The sequence below is a fragment of the Phoca vitulina genome, unplaced genomic scaffold (assembly GCF_004348235.1).
Source record: "Phoca vitulina isolate PV1807 unplaced genomic scaffold, GSC_HSeal_1.0 scaffold35, whole genome shotgun sequence".
NCBI classification, from domain to species: Eukaryota; Metazoa; Chordata; class Mammalia; order Carnivora; family Phocidae; genus Phoca; species Phoca vitulina.
Genome location: NW_022589738.1, coordinates 4,508,462 through 4,526,323, shown reverse-complemented (window position 1 = coordinate 4,526,323; position 17,862 = coordinate 4,508,462). Strand labels below are relative to the sequence as shown.

The window sequence follows — 17,862 nt, the reverse complement described above, 5'->3', positions numbered from 1 at the left end:
CATGACCTGAGCTGAAGGCAGCCGCTTAACCGACTGAGCCACCCAGGCGTCCCAAAAATACAGGTTTTTAACAGAAGAGGATTTTATTCTCTCATAGCAGATATTTACCTTTTACTTCGTATAGTTGAAAGCACATCAGTAACTGAGTTAATATCTGGGCTGTGCTGAAAGCTTCAGTATCCATGCCTCTGGAATTCAAACTCTTAATTTTGTTACTGTGTATGTATATGTATGTATGTATATATAGTAAAGAAATCTAGAAGGTCAGGGGATGTAAAGGCTTCCAAAAAACTTTAACTGAAGAATAGGGCATTCTGTACATTTCAGTGTCTCATGTATGCCTCTAAAAGGCCTAAGGATAGGTAGACTGGGCTTGAAATCAAGGAAGAAGGAAACAAAATTGGAGGAAGAATGGGATCCATTTGTTTGTGAAATTTTCATGTAATAGATTGCTTCCTTTGATCTAAATCCTGGTTCTACCAATCACTATGTTTTATAAACTTGGGAAAATTACATGCACTCTGGGTGCATCAGCTTCTTCATGTATAAATTAGCGATATGACTACTACTTGCCTTGAAAGATGTTTTGAGGAAAGAATGAGACCTCTGGTAAACACAGTGCCTGACACTTAGTATTGTTATTTTTTTCAAGCCTGGACAACACTAAAATCATGGACATTGCTTGTTTTACAGATTGATTCTCATAGATTCCCTTACCATGAAAACATAGAAGTAAAATATTTTTAGTGCTCTGTGATTAAAATGGTATTTTGTATGATAAGACATAGTCTAGTACTGTAGCTTGCCACGTTTTATGCAGATTTTGTGTTTATGTGGCCATACTGATGTCCCCATTTAACCTGACTGTTCCTTTAAACGTTTAGGACTTCTTATACATGCCCTCTTATAGACTAAGGCCATATTGTTGGTAATAACCAATCAAAACTATTAACATGAATAGCAGTTCTTAAATGTTGGGCTTGATAATGACTTTCCCACAATTGCTATTTTGGGTCCTTTCTTACTAGCCTGAGGAAATGACAAGATTGAGAAGCATGAACAGACAACTCCAGATAAATGTTGACTGTACACTGAAAGAAGTTGACCTCCTTCAATCTAGAGGTATAGACTTGATTATTTGGTAAACCATAAAGTAATAGTGTGGGGTTTTAAGCTGCTTAAATAGCAATCATTTTTGGTTTTACAGATTTAAGAGATAGTTTTTATCCATTATGATCCTCTTCAAGAGATCCCTCCACCCTATGGTCATAGATTTGGGGGATCAAAAATAGTTTTACTTTGGCAGTTCCATCATTAAATTTTTGTCATTTAGACTGCTCTATGTTGTTACTCTGCATTTATAAAACTTCCTAGATTGATGTTGTGATAATCATCAAAAGTATCTGTAAAAATAGGGAATCACGTATCAGTATCAGATTTATCACTTTTAAAATAAATTCTATATGCCATTTTTATATATCATATGAAAACATCCAAGTATATCTCAGACTTTTAGGAGAATGGGTTTTTGTTTTGTTTTTTTTTTGGTTTTGTTTTGTTTTTAACGTTCTTATAGAATTGTACTACAGTAGAAGCTCTCTTAACTTTCATTTACCCAGCTCACCAGGTTAGAGCTGTTCTTCATTTCCTCTGTAAAATACTCTGACCCTGCCCACAGCCGCTGGCCACATACTGGCATGTTCAAGTACTATTGCTCCTAGCAATTGAATTGTCCGCTCAGTGAGTTAGTTGTACCTGTTCCCTAACCTGTGTATGCCAGTTACTCTATTTCTGAATGTTTATTAAGCTGACAAGAATGCAGGAGGAGCTGTTCCTCCTATAAAAAAAACCAAAGGCAAATTACTTAAAAAAACAAAAAAACAAGAAGGTGCGGTTGGGCGGGGGGGTGGTCTGTGAATTAGATACGGGTGAAAACTGGAAAGGGTTAAGGGGAGAAATCACAAAAATCTAAGAGGATTCTGTTCTCTTATTCAAAATGAAACAAAATTGTAGAACTTAGGGTTCAGGGAACTAGCCTGCTGGCTCCTTTTGTAGTTTTAGTCGAATATAGTCATGCCCATTTGTTCGCATGTCGTCTGGGGCTGCTTTTGTGCTTCACCAGCACCCTTGAGGGCTTGCAACAGACTATTACAGGTCCACAAAGCGTAAAATTGTTGATTTTCTGGACCTTTACATAAGAAAAAGTTTGCCCACTCCCCCTGTAGCTCATCACAGGTGTAGTTTATGTAAGAAAGACAGTATAGAACTTCAGTGGACACATGTTTAAAAAAAAGTCTTGGTCCAACATTGAAGTTGAGTAATTTTTCTTAAAAGGTCTGTTTCAATCAGCCTCTCCCATTACCACCACTTACTGTTTTCAATTATGGCAGCTAAGAGAGCGTCTACTCTGAGAGTATATAACAAATCTTGACTAAAAATGGCAATGAGCTAACTTTAACAGTAGAAGCAGGGGAACCTAAAAGATGCCCACCAATCTGAATAGAAGCGAATTTGAATGTGAAAGTTGAGCAGTCTGGCCAGGTCAGAAGGTGATCCCTGTAGAGACTCGGTAGCTTGAAGCAGTGGAGCTCTGCATCATGGAGGGGTGATACAGATTATTGTTAGTGTATTGGAAGACTGCATCAGTTTTTGCTTGGGTGTTTTTTAAAGCAAAACACACAAACATTTGGTTAGGGTATTGATAGTAAGCCTTACGAGATCTAGAAATTAAAACATCAGCTGTAACTTAAGTAATTGAAGAAATACATATGCAACATCTTATAGCACTGTGGCTTTCATTATCTTCCAAATGGTTAAAAGCATCTGTAATAGGACCTGCAAGGGAAACCACTATTAAAGTTTTATAAGCAAAGAGCTGTGTTTTTGGTCTCCATTGGGCAACAAAGAGCTCTTTTTGGTGCTTAAGTATTTCCAAATCTCCTTTCATAAGGGGTCCAAATATGTCCATTTTATACTGAATTCCAGTGTGAACTTTGAAGTGAGAGAATGGATCTTAGATGCAGATCATTATTTGGTTTGCTGAAAAGCAGGTTTATTGTTGGTTTCGGTGAGGAAAACTTTGTTGGGGGAGAAATAATGTCTAGAAATCAAGACATCTAATATATTTGAACTATTAGTACCTGATAGCATGCGTAGTTACAATGCTTAATTGGAATTGTGCAGAACAAGCCGATTACAGTGATTGATAGCTTCACAGAAGTGAAGGTAGGACCTAAGGCTGCCACTGTCTCAGAACCCACCTTGGAGGAGTCATGGCAGGAATTGGGACTGAAATCGACACGAGGCCAAGGAGTGAACTTTGTAAGAGAGTTGAAAATTTTGTGGCAAGACAAAATTCTCAGGGATCATTTTATTTATCATTCTGAACTTGGCACCTTACCATCTTTGTTAAATCTGTAGACAACATTCAGTATTCTCCAGTTCTTGAAGATAGGAATCTGTGAGCTGCTGCTATTCTAACTGGATTCATCTTTGTATGTTTGACTTCTTCCACTGTTGAATTTAGAATGGATAACTTTTTAAGGTAAATTATGAATGACATGAAATAGTTCAGCCATTCTTTAATTTCTCTTCCTCATTTACCTCCGTAAGTGTGCCACGTACATAATCCTGCTGAAAGAGACTAGCTTTGCAGTTAGAAAAATATTCCTTGAAGTGATAGTTTATAGGCCAACACTGATGTGGTAGTTTGCTTGCGCCTTTTCTCACAGTGATCAAGAAAAACATTTTCAGTGGGAAGGTGATAGGAGTTTTGAAACCCTGGAAAGCAGTTTCCCTTTTTAGATATTTCTGTATATTCTTTAACAAAAAAGTCAAATAGGAGAAAGAGCCTTAAATGCATGGTGATTTTATTTTCTTTATAGGAAACTTTGATCCAAAAGCCATGAATAATTTTTATGACAACATAGAACCTGGCCCAGTTGTACCACCCAAGCCATCTAAAAAAGGTGAGTAGGGAAATGCCATAAACATCATAGAAATAAATACCAGAATTCTTTGAGAGTTCACCTCTTTAGCTGAAGAAATTTCCATTAGAGATATTAACTTGTTCAGCATAAAAAAAGTTAACCATACTTTGAAAAGCACTAAAATTAGTAACTCATGGAATTATGGTCAAAGGTAATTAAGTGGGATATACAATTTAATTTTTTAAAAAGAACTTAAAGAATATATTATATAGCTAACATAAATTTACTTACCTCTGTAATAACTATAATCCTAAAAGATAATTCTTATAAAATAATGAGAACTTTAAAGGTCTTAAGTTAGAATGTTAAATTGGCAGGTCGCAGAAGCAGCCTTGTGTGCCCAACAGGTGAACATAATAATAATTAGATAGATAGGGACTAGGTGTTTTTTCATAAAAGACAAAATAAATCCTCTGTAACCAAGATTTGGAGGCATCACTTTTGGCTCTGTTCTATTTTTATGTTACCACTGTTTAATTGGCATTTCAGTGTCTTAAAAAACTAATTTGAATTAAATTTGAGTCATTGAATTTAGATAAATTTTTTCTGTCCCATTCTTACTCAAGGCTCATGTTCTTTTATATGACTGAGCTGAAGTATGCATTTCATGTCTTAATCCATTTTGCTTTAAGCAACTTAAGGGTGAAACATGTTAAAATCTTGTCAGAGTTACTACTCCTTAGGTAATATATAAATTCTGTCACCTAAATTTTAGTTGAACAGTTTTCTATGTATTTTAAGTATTTGCTTTATAGGTTGCAGTGCAATACTACTACTACCGTAGGTATTTCATCTGATCTGCATTTAAAATAGTAGGATTCCTAAGAGTAATACACATAAGTATCTTAGTGGATGACTTCCAAGTATTAGATTTGGCCGTTTCAAGCTGAAAGTCAGAGAGTTATGTATCACTGATCACTTTAACCATTTGGATTAATAATACATGAGTCTTTAAACTTGATGTTGCCTGGGTGTCTACTAAAGAAGCACTACCTATTACTAATCCAACAGATAATTGATTCAAGGGCTGTTATAAAAGAATCACTCTATTTAAGGGAGTACGTTGAAAAGTTGTTAACCTGAGCCTAGAGGACCCAGTTGATGAGCAGACAGTGTGTCCACCATGAGCCATCTCATTAGCATAAACTCTCAGGTATGGTCCAAAGGGCCCACTGTAAATAACAAAGACCCTCTGATCACTTGGGAAATTTCAAGATTTTAGTGGTTATCTCCCAGGAGCTAGGGATTAAAGCTAGACCCATCTTTAGGCAAGGTCAGATTCTTTACTTACACAAAATTTATGCAGTGGTTACAAAGAAATTTGTAAATACACAAGACCTGAAGATTAATAATCAGTGACCTAAAATTCCACCTTAAGCTAGGAAAGAAGAACAAAGTCAAGGAGATGTAAAGATAAGTAAAACTTAACACAAATTATCGAAATCAGAAACAAAAGATGGGTTACCCATTAAAATAAAATGTGATGAACATCTTTATGCCAGTAAACTCGGCACTTTATGTGAAATGGACGCATCTACTCAAACTGAAAACGAGATGATATAGGACCTAATAATAGCTGTATATCTATTAAAGAAATTGAATCCATTATCTTAAAAATTTTCCCACAAAGAAAACTCCAAATCCAGATGATTGCACTGGTTGGTGAATACTGTAACACATTGAAGGAAGAGATCCTACCAATCTTACACAAATTCTTTGAGGAAACAGGAGAAGAAGGAAAGCTCCCCCCCCCCCTTTTTTTTTTTTGGTCGTACGGAGTCAGCAGAGCCCTGATTTCAAAACCTGATAAAGGATTACCTACTCACCCCCCCCCCAAAAAAAAGAAAACAGAATTCGGATCAATAACCCTCCTGCACTTAAAGCAAAAAAATCCTTAATATTCACAATAAATAGGATAATATATCATGACCAAGTTTGTTTTAGCTTAGGAATGTACTATCAAAGGAGAAAAAGCTCATTATCATTTTACTAGATGCAGGGAAAGCATCTGACTGAAGTCAGCAGCCATTCCAATTAACATGGTTATTTGCAAAGACAACCTAAGGTAAAAAAAAAACTGTTAGAACTAATTAGTGAATTTAACAAGGTCTTGGGATGGAAGGTCAGTATACAAGAACCATATTTCTATATACTAAGCAAACAACTTAACGAAATTAAAAAGAGAATTACAAAACCATCAAAAGACACATTACACTTATGAATAAATCTAACCAGCAGTATAGGCTGAGAACTACAAAACGTTGCCAAAAGGAATGAGAGTAATACACCATGTTTACAATTAAATAAAAATTGGGAAACTTATTATCCAAAATCATCTGTAGCTTTATAAATAGCCCAGATATAGACCCTCACTTAACACTGCCAAATTCTTGACCAAAGCAACCAATGGAGAAGGGAAAGTCGCTGGAGCAATCAGTGCTGGAAGAACTAGATAAACATATGGAAAAATTACCAGTTTTGATTCTTACCTCCTATACACAAAAATCTGAGATAGGTCATACACACTTAAGTGTCGAGCTAAATTATAGAGCTTCCAGAGCGAAACATAAAATATCCTTGCAACTTGGGTTTAGCTTAGAATTTTTAGGACCCACAACAGTTGGTACTTGAGCCTTCATTAAAATTCAACACTTCTACTCATCAAGAGACACTATTAAGAAAGTGAAAAGGCAAGCCAGGCGGCTGGGAGAAAATATTTGAAAACATATCTGGTAAACAAAAACAAAAACAAAAACCCAACCTGGTATCTAGAATATATAAAGAACTTTTATAAAACAGTAATAAAAGGACAATCCAATTTTTAAAAGGTCGAAACATTTGAGTTGACACTTGACAAAAAAATATATATAAATGGCCAGTAAGTACATGAAAGTGCTCAACTTGAATAGACATTAAGAAAATGCAAATTAAAATCCTGATATTCCTGAATAATGATGGTATGAAACATTAATGAGGATGTAGAACAAACAGAATTCTTACACATTTCTGGTAAAAGTTTAAGATGGGGTGACCATTTCTTATGAAACCAAACATTCATTCACCTGCCCGGTAGCTTATCAGTTCGCCTTCTGAAGACTTATCCAAAAGAATTTAAAGCCTATGTCCACAAAATGATTTGTATTAGAAGATTCATAGCATTTTTACTCAAAATAACCAAAAACTTGGGAACATACCAAGAGCCCATCAACAGATGAATGGATAAACAAACTGATATATTCAAATCATGGAATACTACTGAGCAGTACAAATCAACTACTGTTAAACATAACATGGACCAACCTCAAGGACATAATGCTGCAAGAAATAAAACACAAAAGAATGCATACTGTATGATTGTTTATATGCATCTCATAAGCTATATATTTATGTCAAAAAAACAGAACAGCTGTTATCTCTGGGATAACAGCTCTAGAGGTCGGGGATTAACTGGGAAAAGGCATGGGAGGATTTTATGGGCTAATGAGAATGTCTTGATCGGGATTTGGGTTATTAACAGCTGTATATGCATTTGTCAAAACTCCTCAAATGGCAACACATGTGGTTTGTGTATTTCATTGTGTAAGTTTTACCTTGAAAACTCAGAAGAAAATAAAAGGACACTTTCTTGATGTAATGGGATAGATCAGCTGCCAGGAGCCCATATACTCCGTGTTCTAGCAGTGGTGATATTGGGGTGGCAGACGGTCACTCTGCCTGCTGTCTTTGAGACCAACACCATGTATTTGAGGTGGGGAGCTGGTGTTTGGCTCAGCTAGGACCAGTGCAGGGCTTGCATTATTAGGATGCTGTAATAGCAAGCTTCAGCGGGCTCTCTACAAGTACTTTTATACAAAAAAAGCTCTATTCTATGGCACTTTGAATTCAAACAAATTTTGCTAAAGCTGATAATTGGATAGTCCCTCGGAGTTAGCTGTAATTAAATTACAGTTACAATCAACTTTTAAATTATGTAGCAAATGCTCAGTATGTAGATGGATTATGTAGATAGACGCTTGATGCTACAAAGACAGGACTCCTCCCCCAGGCAGCTTATCGTCTACCTCTACAGTTTTGAGTAGACTAGAGAACTAACATCTTCACTATAAATGAATCTCTACTATAGAAATCCAGTTGAGCTTTCATTATATATACTGTTGGTGAGAGTATAAAATAGTATTATTATGTAACCCTTATACTTTTTAAACCTTTCACCTCTTAAAATTTATGAATAGAACTTAATGCTACAGTTCCTTAAGAAGGCTTTTCATTACATTTCTAAAAGCTATTTGATTTTCTCTATGAATTCAAATTTGTTTTCTAAGCATTTGCAGATTTTTTAACTAAATTGGCTTCTAAAAAGTAGCTTAATGTAGATTTTCTTGCAGTATCACTTAATTTAAGATAAAGTATAAATAACTGGTAGAATTGATTTATTGGTTAGAATAAATGCCTTGGAGTTATTACAGACACATATGGTAAATCCAAGTGGAATAAGGATGTTTGTCTGAAGTATGGTGATAAAAAGGAGAGAGTAAGAAAAAGAAACAGAAGGAAAAAGAGGGAGACCCGGAAACCTTTTGGACTGAACTTTGTATTGAAGCAGTGCAGTGTGCATGTAAGCTCCTCGGCGGACTCAGCAAGTCCTCCCCAAGCTATCATTGGTGAGAGCATTGACCTTGGTGTCCCACTACTGGAGCGTGTGTCTGGGTAGTTTTGGCCACCTGACCTTGTTCAGATCTAGTCTGTGCACCAGAAAGGCGATCAGTCCAAATACTTAATAGTTTGTGTATTTTACAGGGCTGTTGTTAAGAGTCTGTGAGAGTAAGTATGTGACACTAAAGAAGTGCTTTACAAATTTAAGAAATCGAACTTACTCTTTGGAGCCTAAGGAGACCATTTACTCTGCTTTTGTTTACTCTGATAACGGAGTGTTTAAGTACCGAGGCACCACGCTTAGAATTCTGGAGCAGTGATTTCCAAAGGTGGATTGTCCTAGGGGATTGCTTATGGGGGCTCAGAACGGATCAGAAAATACAAGATCTTTCTTTGTTCTTAAGGGCAAATGATACCAAGTCTTAACAGAAAGAAAGGACTACTTACTAATAATGTATAAATTAATAGAAACAAAATTCTAGCAAAAAATTGGGATACCTGCAGTCCATATTATTTTGAGTTCTGATTTTTTCAGTTACTGCTACTCCTACTCTTTAATTATGATGTACTATAGTTTTATCTTATTTTAATGGATTCTTTGGCTAGCCTTACACATCATGTACTTTCAACCTGTGGTTTTCTAATAACTGTTGCTTACTAAGGCAGTTGCTAGAGTATCATCTTCCACAGTTTGCCCTTACATTGACATTTAATTACCATCACTGAGTTTGCACTAGGAAGGGGGGCAACTGGTGAAATTAGGCATTGATTCCAAGTAATTGTAGAGGATGGAAAAGGTTCTAAGAGCACTGTTCTGTATAGGTTGTAAAAGCAATATTAAAAATGGCACTTACCCTCACAGGAGAACTAAAGGGAACATGAAGCAACAGAAAGGGTAAACAGGCAACTGTCCGTGTCCCATGGGAGATCCTTGGGAGCCTGTCCACTCTTCTCATGGATGGCTTTAATCCCTTTTCTCCTGGCTTTGCTTCTTTTCATGCAGACTCGTCAGACCCTTGCACAATTGAGAGGAAAGCCCGAAGAATTAGCGTGACCTCCAAAGTACAGGCAGACGTCCATGACACCCAGGCAGCAGCTGCTGAGGGTTTGTACTTGTGTGTCCGGATTTTGTGCACAAAGTCCAAAGACACGTGTTTGCCCGTGTAGAGTTACCACAAGTAAAGGCTGCCTTTTTTTTTCCCCCTTTAAAAAAATTACTCTCTCCAAGCGACTGGCTGGCTCAGTTGGTGGAGCATGCGACTCTTGATCTTGGGATTTTGAGTTCGAGCCCCTTGTTGGGTGTAGAGACTACTTTAAAAATTATTCTCTTAGCCGAGTTTCTACGGCTGTGCTGTCCAATAGAAATATAATACAAGGCAGATACATAAAATATTTCACCTAGTATATTGCAAAGTATTATCGTTTCAATATGAAGTCGATATAAATAGCGAGATATTTTACATTCTTGATTTCATACAACATCTTTGAAATCTGGTGTACGTTTTACACTTAGAGCACATCTCAGTTCACACTGGTCACATTTCAAGTGGCCAGTAGTCACCATATTGGACAGATTGCTCTTAATAATAGCTTCTAGAAAGCAAGGCCAAGTAATTAAAGAAATAACTTGAAAGTTCGGGATTTTATAACTTCTCACTGCAATTTTCTAATGCTTCTTGAATTTTACCCTGGGATTCAGTTGAAATAAGGGTTCTAAAAATACTGTTTATGTTTGAGTTTATGTAAGTATGACTGTGTAATATAAACAATATTGGTGAAACTGTTGATTTGTGATGTTTTTGAGGATGATTATTTTTATGGAAATCTGGCCTATTAACCCATTTAAAAATAGTTTTTTTTAAGTCTTTTTTTTTTTTTTTTAGGAATCTCTACACCCAACGTGGGGCTTTAACTCATGACCCCAAGATCAAGAGTGGCATGCTCTTCTGACTGAGTCAGCCAGGCGCCCCTAAAAATAGTCTTAAAGGAAAAACATATTGACTTCACTTTTCCTTTGTGTATAAATATGCATATTTTAAGGTTTTTTTTTTCTATGAGGCCTGAAATATTTTGTTAAACAGTCCATAAAAAGACAAGATTTTACAACTGTCAAATCAAATGAAAACGGACATCTAAAATGTCTTTTGGGTTTTAGAGGCTTCTATTTATTTATTTGAGAGAGGGAACACAAGCAGGGGGAGTGGGAGAGGGAGAAGCAGGCTTCCCGCAGAGCAGGGAGCCCGATACGGGGCTCGATCCCAAGACCCTGGGATCATGACCTGAGCCGAAGGCAGAGGCCCAACGACTGAGCCACTCAGGCGCCCCTAGAGGCTTCTATTTAAACAGTACTTCCCTGTGATGAAATGAGCAGTGTCTTACCAACAATAATTGTAAATTAGGTGCCTTGAAAACTTCTGATAAGTTACTTCAGAGTGACTTGATTCCAAGTTAAATCATCCCGGTCCTGAAGGAGAAAACGTGCCCCCACCAAACACGCCTCTTTGGCACAAGGAAGGGTTACTCTGAGGGACTGTGAAGGCTGGAGCAGCCCTGACAACAGAGTACAAGTTACCCTTGAGTAAGGAACATCTACATTGATAAAGGCAGTCTCCACCTACAAGTGTTTCCCTGCCCCTCCCAGAGAGCCTTGTGACTAAATCAAAAGAGAATTGGATCAGTGGAGAAGGGAACTGACTTAAATCTAGGTAGATCTTCCCTAACTGGCTTCCCCTGCCCTGCCCCCAGCATCTTTCTTTTGTCTTTAGCTGTAGATGGTATGTTAAGTGGCAGCTTTGGCCCCCCCTTTGGGGAGTTATTTTTCCTAGGTCTCTGTCCTGTGTGTGTGAGGTATACATGTTAATGAACGTGGTTTCTTCTCTTGTCTTTTATTATAGGGTGGGTCTCAGGCAAGAACTCAGAAGGATAGAGGGGAAATTATTTTTACTTTGCGTACAGTATTAGACAATGAAGAGGAGCCCCAAGTATCCTGTATTAGTTATGTTAAAATAGGTTGTGCAGGTATTTATGGAGTTTAGAAAATAAAATTTAAGGCTAGGTTTGGAGTTACACTTCATGAAGTAAAAAGTTGCCTGCTCTAGAAAAGTATAAAAGTGAGTTTTCAGGGCCTGTTTATTAAAAACCAACAGCAATACGGTTTAAGTGTTTACCTTTTAGGAGAACAAAATGCCCTGAAAACCAAAGAGTATTGTATGAGAGAGGACCTTTTCTAGAAGTGGCATGGAGAACATTTTTCCTCTAACAGAAGGCTGTAACAGTTAAATGTGCTTTTTATTCTTCCATATTGTACAAAAAAGAAAACTATCAAGTCTCTGTGTTTTGGAGTCATGAGCCCAAAGATACAAGGTGGGTGATAATGGCCACTCAGATCGCCAGTGGAGGCCAGAGAAACAAACCCATTTTCCTTTTTATAGTTCTAGGAATTGGTTGATGAACCCAGAGGTTGTCTATTCTGTTGTAAAGCTAACATCTCCCTCCTGTTTCAACCTGAGCCTTATTATTGCCTGTTGTAAGGTTTGAGGTCTAAAACTTAGGTCTCTTTTCACACCAGCCATTTGTCATGAAATACGAATTGCTAACCACAAGTGAGTTCATTAATTTCCACTGGAAGATAAACTTAACCCCAAATGGTAACTGATTAAAGCCTTCCATCTTAGTTTCTTCTGTGACCGGCTTAGGTAGACTGCTTACCTTAGATCTTAATCTCATTTGCGTCCACAGTGATGATTTCCAGTGTTTTACAGGTAGATTTTCCCAGCCTCCTGGCCATGCTCCGGATTCCAGGGGGAATTCCACCCAGATATCTTTAGCCTCCTACTCACTGCTGCCACTTTCAGTAGGGACTGTTCTTAAAAAGCAGGATTTACAAATTAACTCCTGAAGCAAAGAGCCTTTTTTTGAGCTCAAGGCCAGAGAGATGAGGATCTAGGAGGAATCTAAGTTTCAAGTATTTTTTTTTTTTAAGATTTTATTTATTTGACAGAGAGAGAGTACATGAGCAGGGACAGAGGGAGAGGAAGAGGGAGAAGCGGACCTCCCTGCTGAGCAGGGAGCCCGACGTGGGGCTCGATCCCAGGATCCTGGGTTCATGATCTGACCACAGGCAGACACTTAACTGAGCCACCTAGGCACCCTAAGTTTCAAGTATTTTTAAAGAAAATCCTGAGGACTGGGGCCACTGGGTGGCTCAGCTGGTTAACCTTTGGCTCAGGTCATGATCCCATGGTCCTGGGATCTTGTGGAGCTCAGGCTCCCTGCTCATCCCTCTGTGCCTCCCCCTACCCCACCCCGGCTCGTGCTCTCATTCTCTAATAAATAAAATCTTTAAAAAAAAAAAAAATCCTGAGGACCCACCTAAGGTTGCATTTTACATTGCCAGATACAGACATTTTTAAAAAACTATCTCAAGGACCTTATAATGCCAAAAAGGAAAAAATATGAGAATAAAAAACAATCTTTCACATTGAATGAATTTAGCTTTTATGAAAAACTATAGAGTCTCTCTCTCTTAACCATTCTGGGAGCAACTCCGTGGAAGCATCGCAGTCACTGTGAACCATTATAATTAACTAACACATACATACTGTGAAGCTGCAGGTCTCCCAGCGGATATTGAATACAGTATAGCTACTACTACGAGGGGGCGTGTCCTGGGGGGCTGAAGTTGGGGGGGGGAATAGGGAGGGGGCTGAATTTCACATGCTGCCTGGTATTTCTCCTTCTGTTCATTCGGCTGCAATACAGTATAACCACTATCTATGGATAATGAATGAGGAAGGTAGTCTATCCTGGACTTCAGTTTATCTTCTTAAACCAAGTACAGTTTGTATCATAAACCTCTTGTTCTAGTAGCTGTGGACATTCACTGGCTTTCACCTTAGGCCAAGTAGAAACTATTTCTTTTTGTGTGTGTGTGTGTGTGATTTTTTCAGTTTGGATTATATTTGGAAAAATTCAATCTCTTTTCTCTCTTGATCCTAACTTCCCTCAGAGCATCTAACTGGCTCCAAACAGAGTCCCCGGACACAACCCCGCGATGAAGACTATGAGGGGGCCCCATGGAATTGTGATAGCTGCACCTTCCTGAACCACCCCGCACTGAACCGCTGTGAGCAGTGCGAGATGCCACGGTACACTTGAACTCCCAAGAGTCTGCGTCGACTTGAGAGAGAAACTGGGAGCACCCACTAGAAGAAAAGGAACCTTGGGAGTCTGTGCATCTGCCCGGCCTTTTCATTTCTGATTCCACCGGGGGAGGAGCAGCGCCCCTGTAGGGCTCGTGCTCACTCAAGAAAAATGGGGCGTTCTCTTTATTTTGTGTTTTTGTTTTTTTCCTTTCTTGACTCATTGCAGAGTGAGATAGAAAGGGATACTTGAAACTGGGAAAGGATTCACTCCTGAAAGAATGTCCACAGAGAAGTCAAGAACTCTTCTGTGGACTCCCAGTTAAAGTTACTGCTGAGCGGCCCTCACTTTATAAACTAGAACTTTCAATCATGCTGTGACATGTTACATACAGTTCATGCAGACTGACTGTGACTTCCTGGGGCAGACTGCCCTGGTCACAGCTCTCTAGAAAACCAAGGTTCCCCAGGCTTCTTCCCGTTGTTGCCTACTGAGGAGAAGGACAGGAAAAAGCACCCAGAATATGACTTTTTTTTTTGCGGGGGGCTGGGGGGGACCAAAATAATAAGGGTATTTGTAATTGCTGCTTTTTTCAGAGGTAATTTCAAACACAAACACAGTGGCTTAAAATGTGATTTGTAGCAGTCAGGAATGAGGCATATCATGCCCTTCCTTCAAAACTACAATCAGAGGTGATAAGATCCCTTTTACTTGTACAATAATTCATCGAGCTCAATCAACACTGGTAACTAAGACCTAATGATGCCACATAGTAGATATAATTTTTAAGTTACTGCATGCTTTTATTAGGCCATTGGCTTTAAAAATAACAAGTCCTTACCAAGTACGATTTTATGAATGACCTTCTCGTAAAACTCTGCTTTGCCAATAACACAGTGAATGTACGCCAAATGTAAATCCATTCCAAAATCCATTCAGAAATCTTGAGCTCAGCTGTGGTTCTGTAAGAAATGTTTGCAGTCCATAGGGCCTTTTTTTTTTCCTCCTTCCAGTTTTGTGTGACGAATTCACGATGTTTACAGCACAGTGTTTTGTGCCAGAATCCTTACTTAGCTGAAAAAAAAAAAATGAGCTGTTCAATACAGATTGATTTGCACATGTTAATAAACCAGTGTGAGGGAAATTACAGTTGGCCAAGATCATAAAGTTGTACACTGCATTACTTGGGAGGAAGAGAAGGCTAGTCAAGAAACAGGATTAAGAGAAAGGTGAATACAAAGGACTTTAAAACTAAGAACTGTTTCAATTTAACATACTGTATTCAGAGGTAATATTGAGTTTGTTCAAGTAGTTCAGGTGATACTAAAGCACTCCTTGTTTATGAAACCCCAACTTTAGGGTATGAATAACTGAAGAGATATAAGATCATGTGATTCACTAGGGTGTACCACTGGAAAATTATGAATAGGACATTTAATTAAGGTCTCTATCACTGTTGAATTTCCTTCCTAGCTCAGAATTGGATTTTGGAATCTTCCTGTTATTTGGGTGACTATAAATAGCAATAAAGTCAGTAGGGTTTCTAATCCTAAAGGATTTTACCAGAGGTAAAACACCATACCGTGTGTCCCGCTACACACACACACACACACACACACACACGCACACGCACGCTCTTTAAGCTCTTATTGTATTCTACTTTAGAAGTGATATCTGGCAGACCTGGAAAAACAAGCTGCACTTAATAGTATAATGAAACCAAAGGCTTAATAACCCATCATCATTTTCCATCAAAATCATCTAATTTCACACTCGGCCTACAGCTTTGAAAACGTTTTTTTCCTATGTGGGAAATCCCCCCCCCCCCCCCGAAATATCCACTCGTCTCACAAAAGTATGCGTGGCTCTGTGATGACACTGATAAACCATCTCTCATGAAACTGTGGCCAAACTGTGAAAATAATGGTGAGAAAACAGATGGGCTTAAAAGCGACCTGGAAACGGCTTTCTTTAAGGTTTCTGTGACACTGGGATCTGTCCGTCTCCAGTAGCCGTCTTTCAGTCCTACTATTCTCTAATACGCCAAGGCCTTTGCCTTTGTATGGTTTCGTATCTCTTTAGGGATGATCAACCCCACTTGGTATTAAATAACAATTTAGGGAAAAATATATATCCTGCTTGGTGTTCTAGCTAAAGGTTTACCAGTATTCTTCGATCTGCTGAAGGGGCAGCAGGTAACTTGGCACTTGTCGGTTGAGAATGAAAGTAGCATGTATGCAAACAGTCGGATGCTGTATTAAAACCCTGTAGGTGACTTTACAACTATTGCATGAACACACATCCAGGTTAATAAGCTGTTCTCATACCCTAGATGCATGGTTCCAGTCCTTTGGTGATCTATCTAGTAAATCATCCTTTTCACCTGCCAGGAAAAAGAAGCAGCCAGTGTCTGTGATAGGTGTAGAGGGTGGGGTAGGAGACATCAGAGCTGGATTTTAAAGACGTTTCGTCTGTGTTCAGTTCTGGTTGTGCCCAAGTTTCATAGGCCAGCGTAGGCTGTATTCAGTTTTTCAAGTAAGCAAAACTGTCTTACACTGACACATTTGGGAGGTTTACCTGTGTTCCCTGTATATACTTGCCCGTGACCGCTTTAAGCAAGAATTCAGCCCACTCTCACAGTGCCTTTGCAAAAGGTCTCCCGGTCAGATGGACGTGCAGGCACGGTCGGCATCGGAGTGGGAGGAGAGAAGGCGCGCGGTGCCCATCCGCCGCCCTACTTCGGCTCTCTGGTTCTGTGGGTGCACTTTGTGTTTCTAGTAAAAAGTATTGTTTCTGAAAACATGACTAGTTTGATGTACCTGGTAACACATAGGCCTGACGATACATGTCACACTATTTCATGGCTTTGTAAACTGGGTTTTTAGAAAGCACATTTGCTGTTTTGTTAAAAGTACATGGCCCCTTAACTTTTGGAGTAGGTCTGCAGAGTTTAAAGTGGGAATGGAGGAGCCAGAAACTTTCTACGCATTGTCAAATGTTTGGAATTGATAATGACCTTGTATGCGAGAGCAAAGAGGCAGGAGGTTTTAAAGAAATAAAAGAACTGCATTGTAGAAAAGGTAGTTTTAGAGAAGATAAAGGATGGTGGGGAAAATGTTGCTAATTTGTTTATTTCCCTGAACGAAAGGGGAAGTGTGATGAGCAGTTTAATTTTTAAGGAGCTGGTCTCGATTTTAGTACTTTTTAATTATAAAAAAAAAAATTATCGTTTCCGTAAATTTTGTCATTGGTTTGTCCCGGTTATTGAGGGTTCATATCCAGCTTTCTGTGGCAACTCCATTTTAAATAGTATTTCAAAGGTGACTGTAATAATGTCTTTGACAGTATAAACAAAAAGGATATAAGGCATAGAAAATTTGTCCTTTGAAAATATCGGTGATGTATCCTGGAATGTGAAGATGTCCCTTCATAGTTAAATTTGATTTATTTTACTATTGTAACCACTGTTCAGACTTTGAATGAATCCATGTTACAGTGTGTGTCTGTATATTGGTCGAGCAAGAAAAATGACCATTGAAATATTACTATAAAAAATCAGAATAAATTGGGCACTGTCTGTTGCACCACTACTGTATCTCTTTGAAAGAATTAACAGTATTTTCTTATTGTAAAAGTTAATTCTGATGATGTTTTCACATTCACTAGACCTGCATTTTTTTTTTATCATTTGCATCCCCAAATATTTAATACAAGTAGATTTTGCATGGCTTGGGCATTCAGAGATTAATAGGATGATGACTCAGTCTTAGTTTCTAAAGCCATGAAAAGTTGCTTTGAGACTGAACAATTCTGAATTCTTATTTATAATGACACCCAATGTCCATGTTTCCCTACTGTAAAAGAATTGATCAGTTTCTTCATTAAAACAGCAAGAACTTCTTAAATCTTGTAAATACCATGTTTCTTTTAGATTTCTGTGTATGCTGTGAATCATTTTGAGGTGAAATTGTACAAAGGCATCTTAAAAGGCTATGCATGCATCGTACTTCCAAACAGTACATATTCGGAAAGTCAAAGATTCCTGCAAAATAAATTAATAAACTAAAAGCAAACACTA

The 17,862-nt window shown here is 38.2% G+C and overlaps 1 protein-coding gene across 6 annotated transcripts in view; it reads left to right on the top strand.

Annotated features, from left to right (window-relative positions):
• TAB3 (TGF-beta activated kinase 1 (MAP3K7) binding protein 3) overlaps nt 1-17,862 on the top strand; it is an 87,728-nt gene extending 69,866 nt beyond the window's left edge. For 2 of the 6 annotated variants that reach the window (XM_032426465.1, XM_032426464.1), the window contains 4 exons: nt 1,029-1,122; nt 3,885-3,968; nt 9,646-9,747; nt 13,651-17,862. In XM_032426465.1, the coding sequence (XP_032282356.1) occupies nt 1,029-1,122; nt 3,885-3,968; nt 9,646-9,747; nt 13,651-13,799 (429 nt within the window). In that variant the 3' untranslated portion in view covers nt 13,800-17,862. The remainder of the gene's footprint in view (nt 1-1,028; nt 1,123-3,884; nt 3,969-9,645; nt 9,748-13,650) is intronic. The other 4 variants (XM_032426466.1, XM_032426467.1, XR_004302064.1 and 1 more) reach the window with 4 other exon arrangements.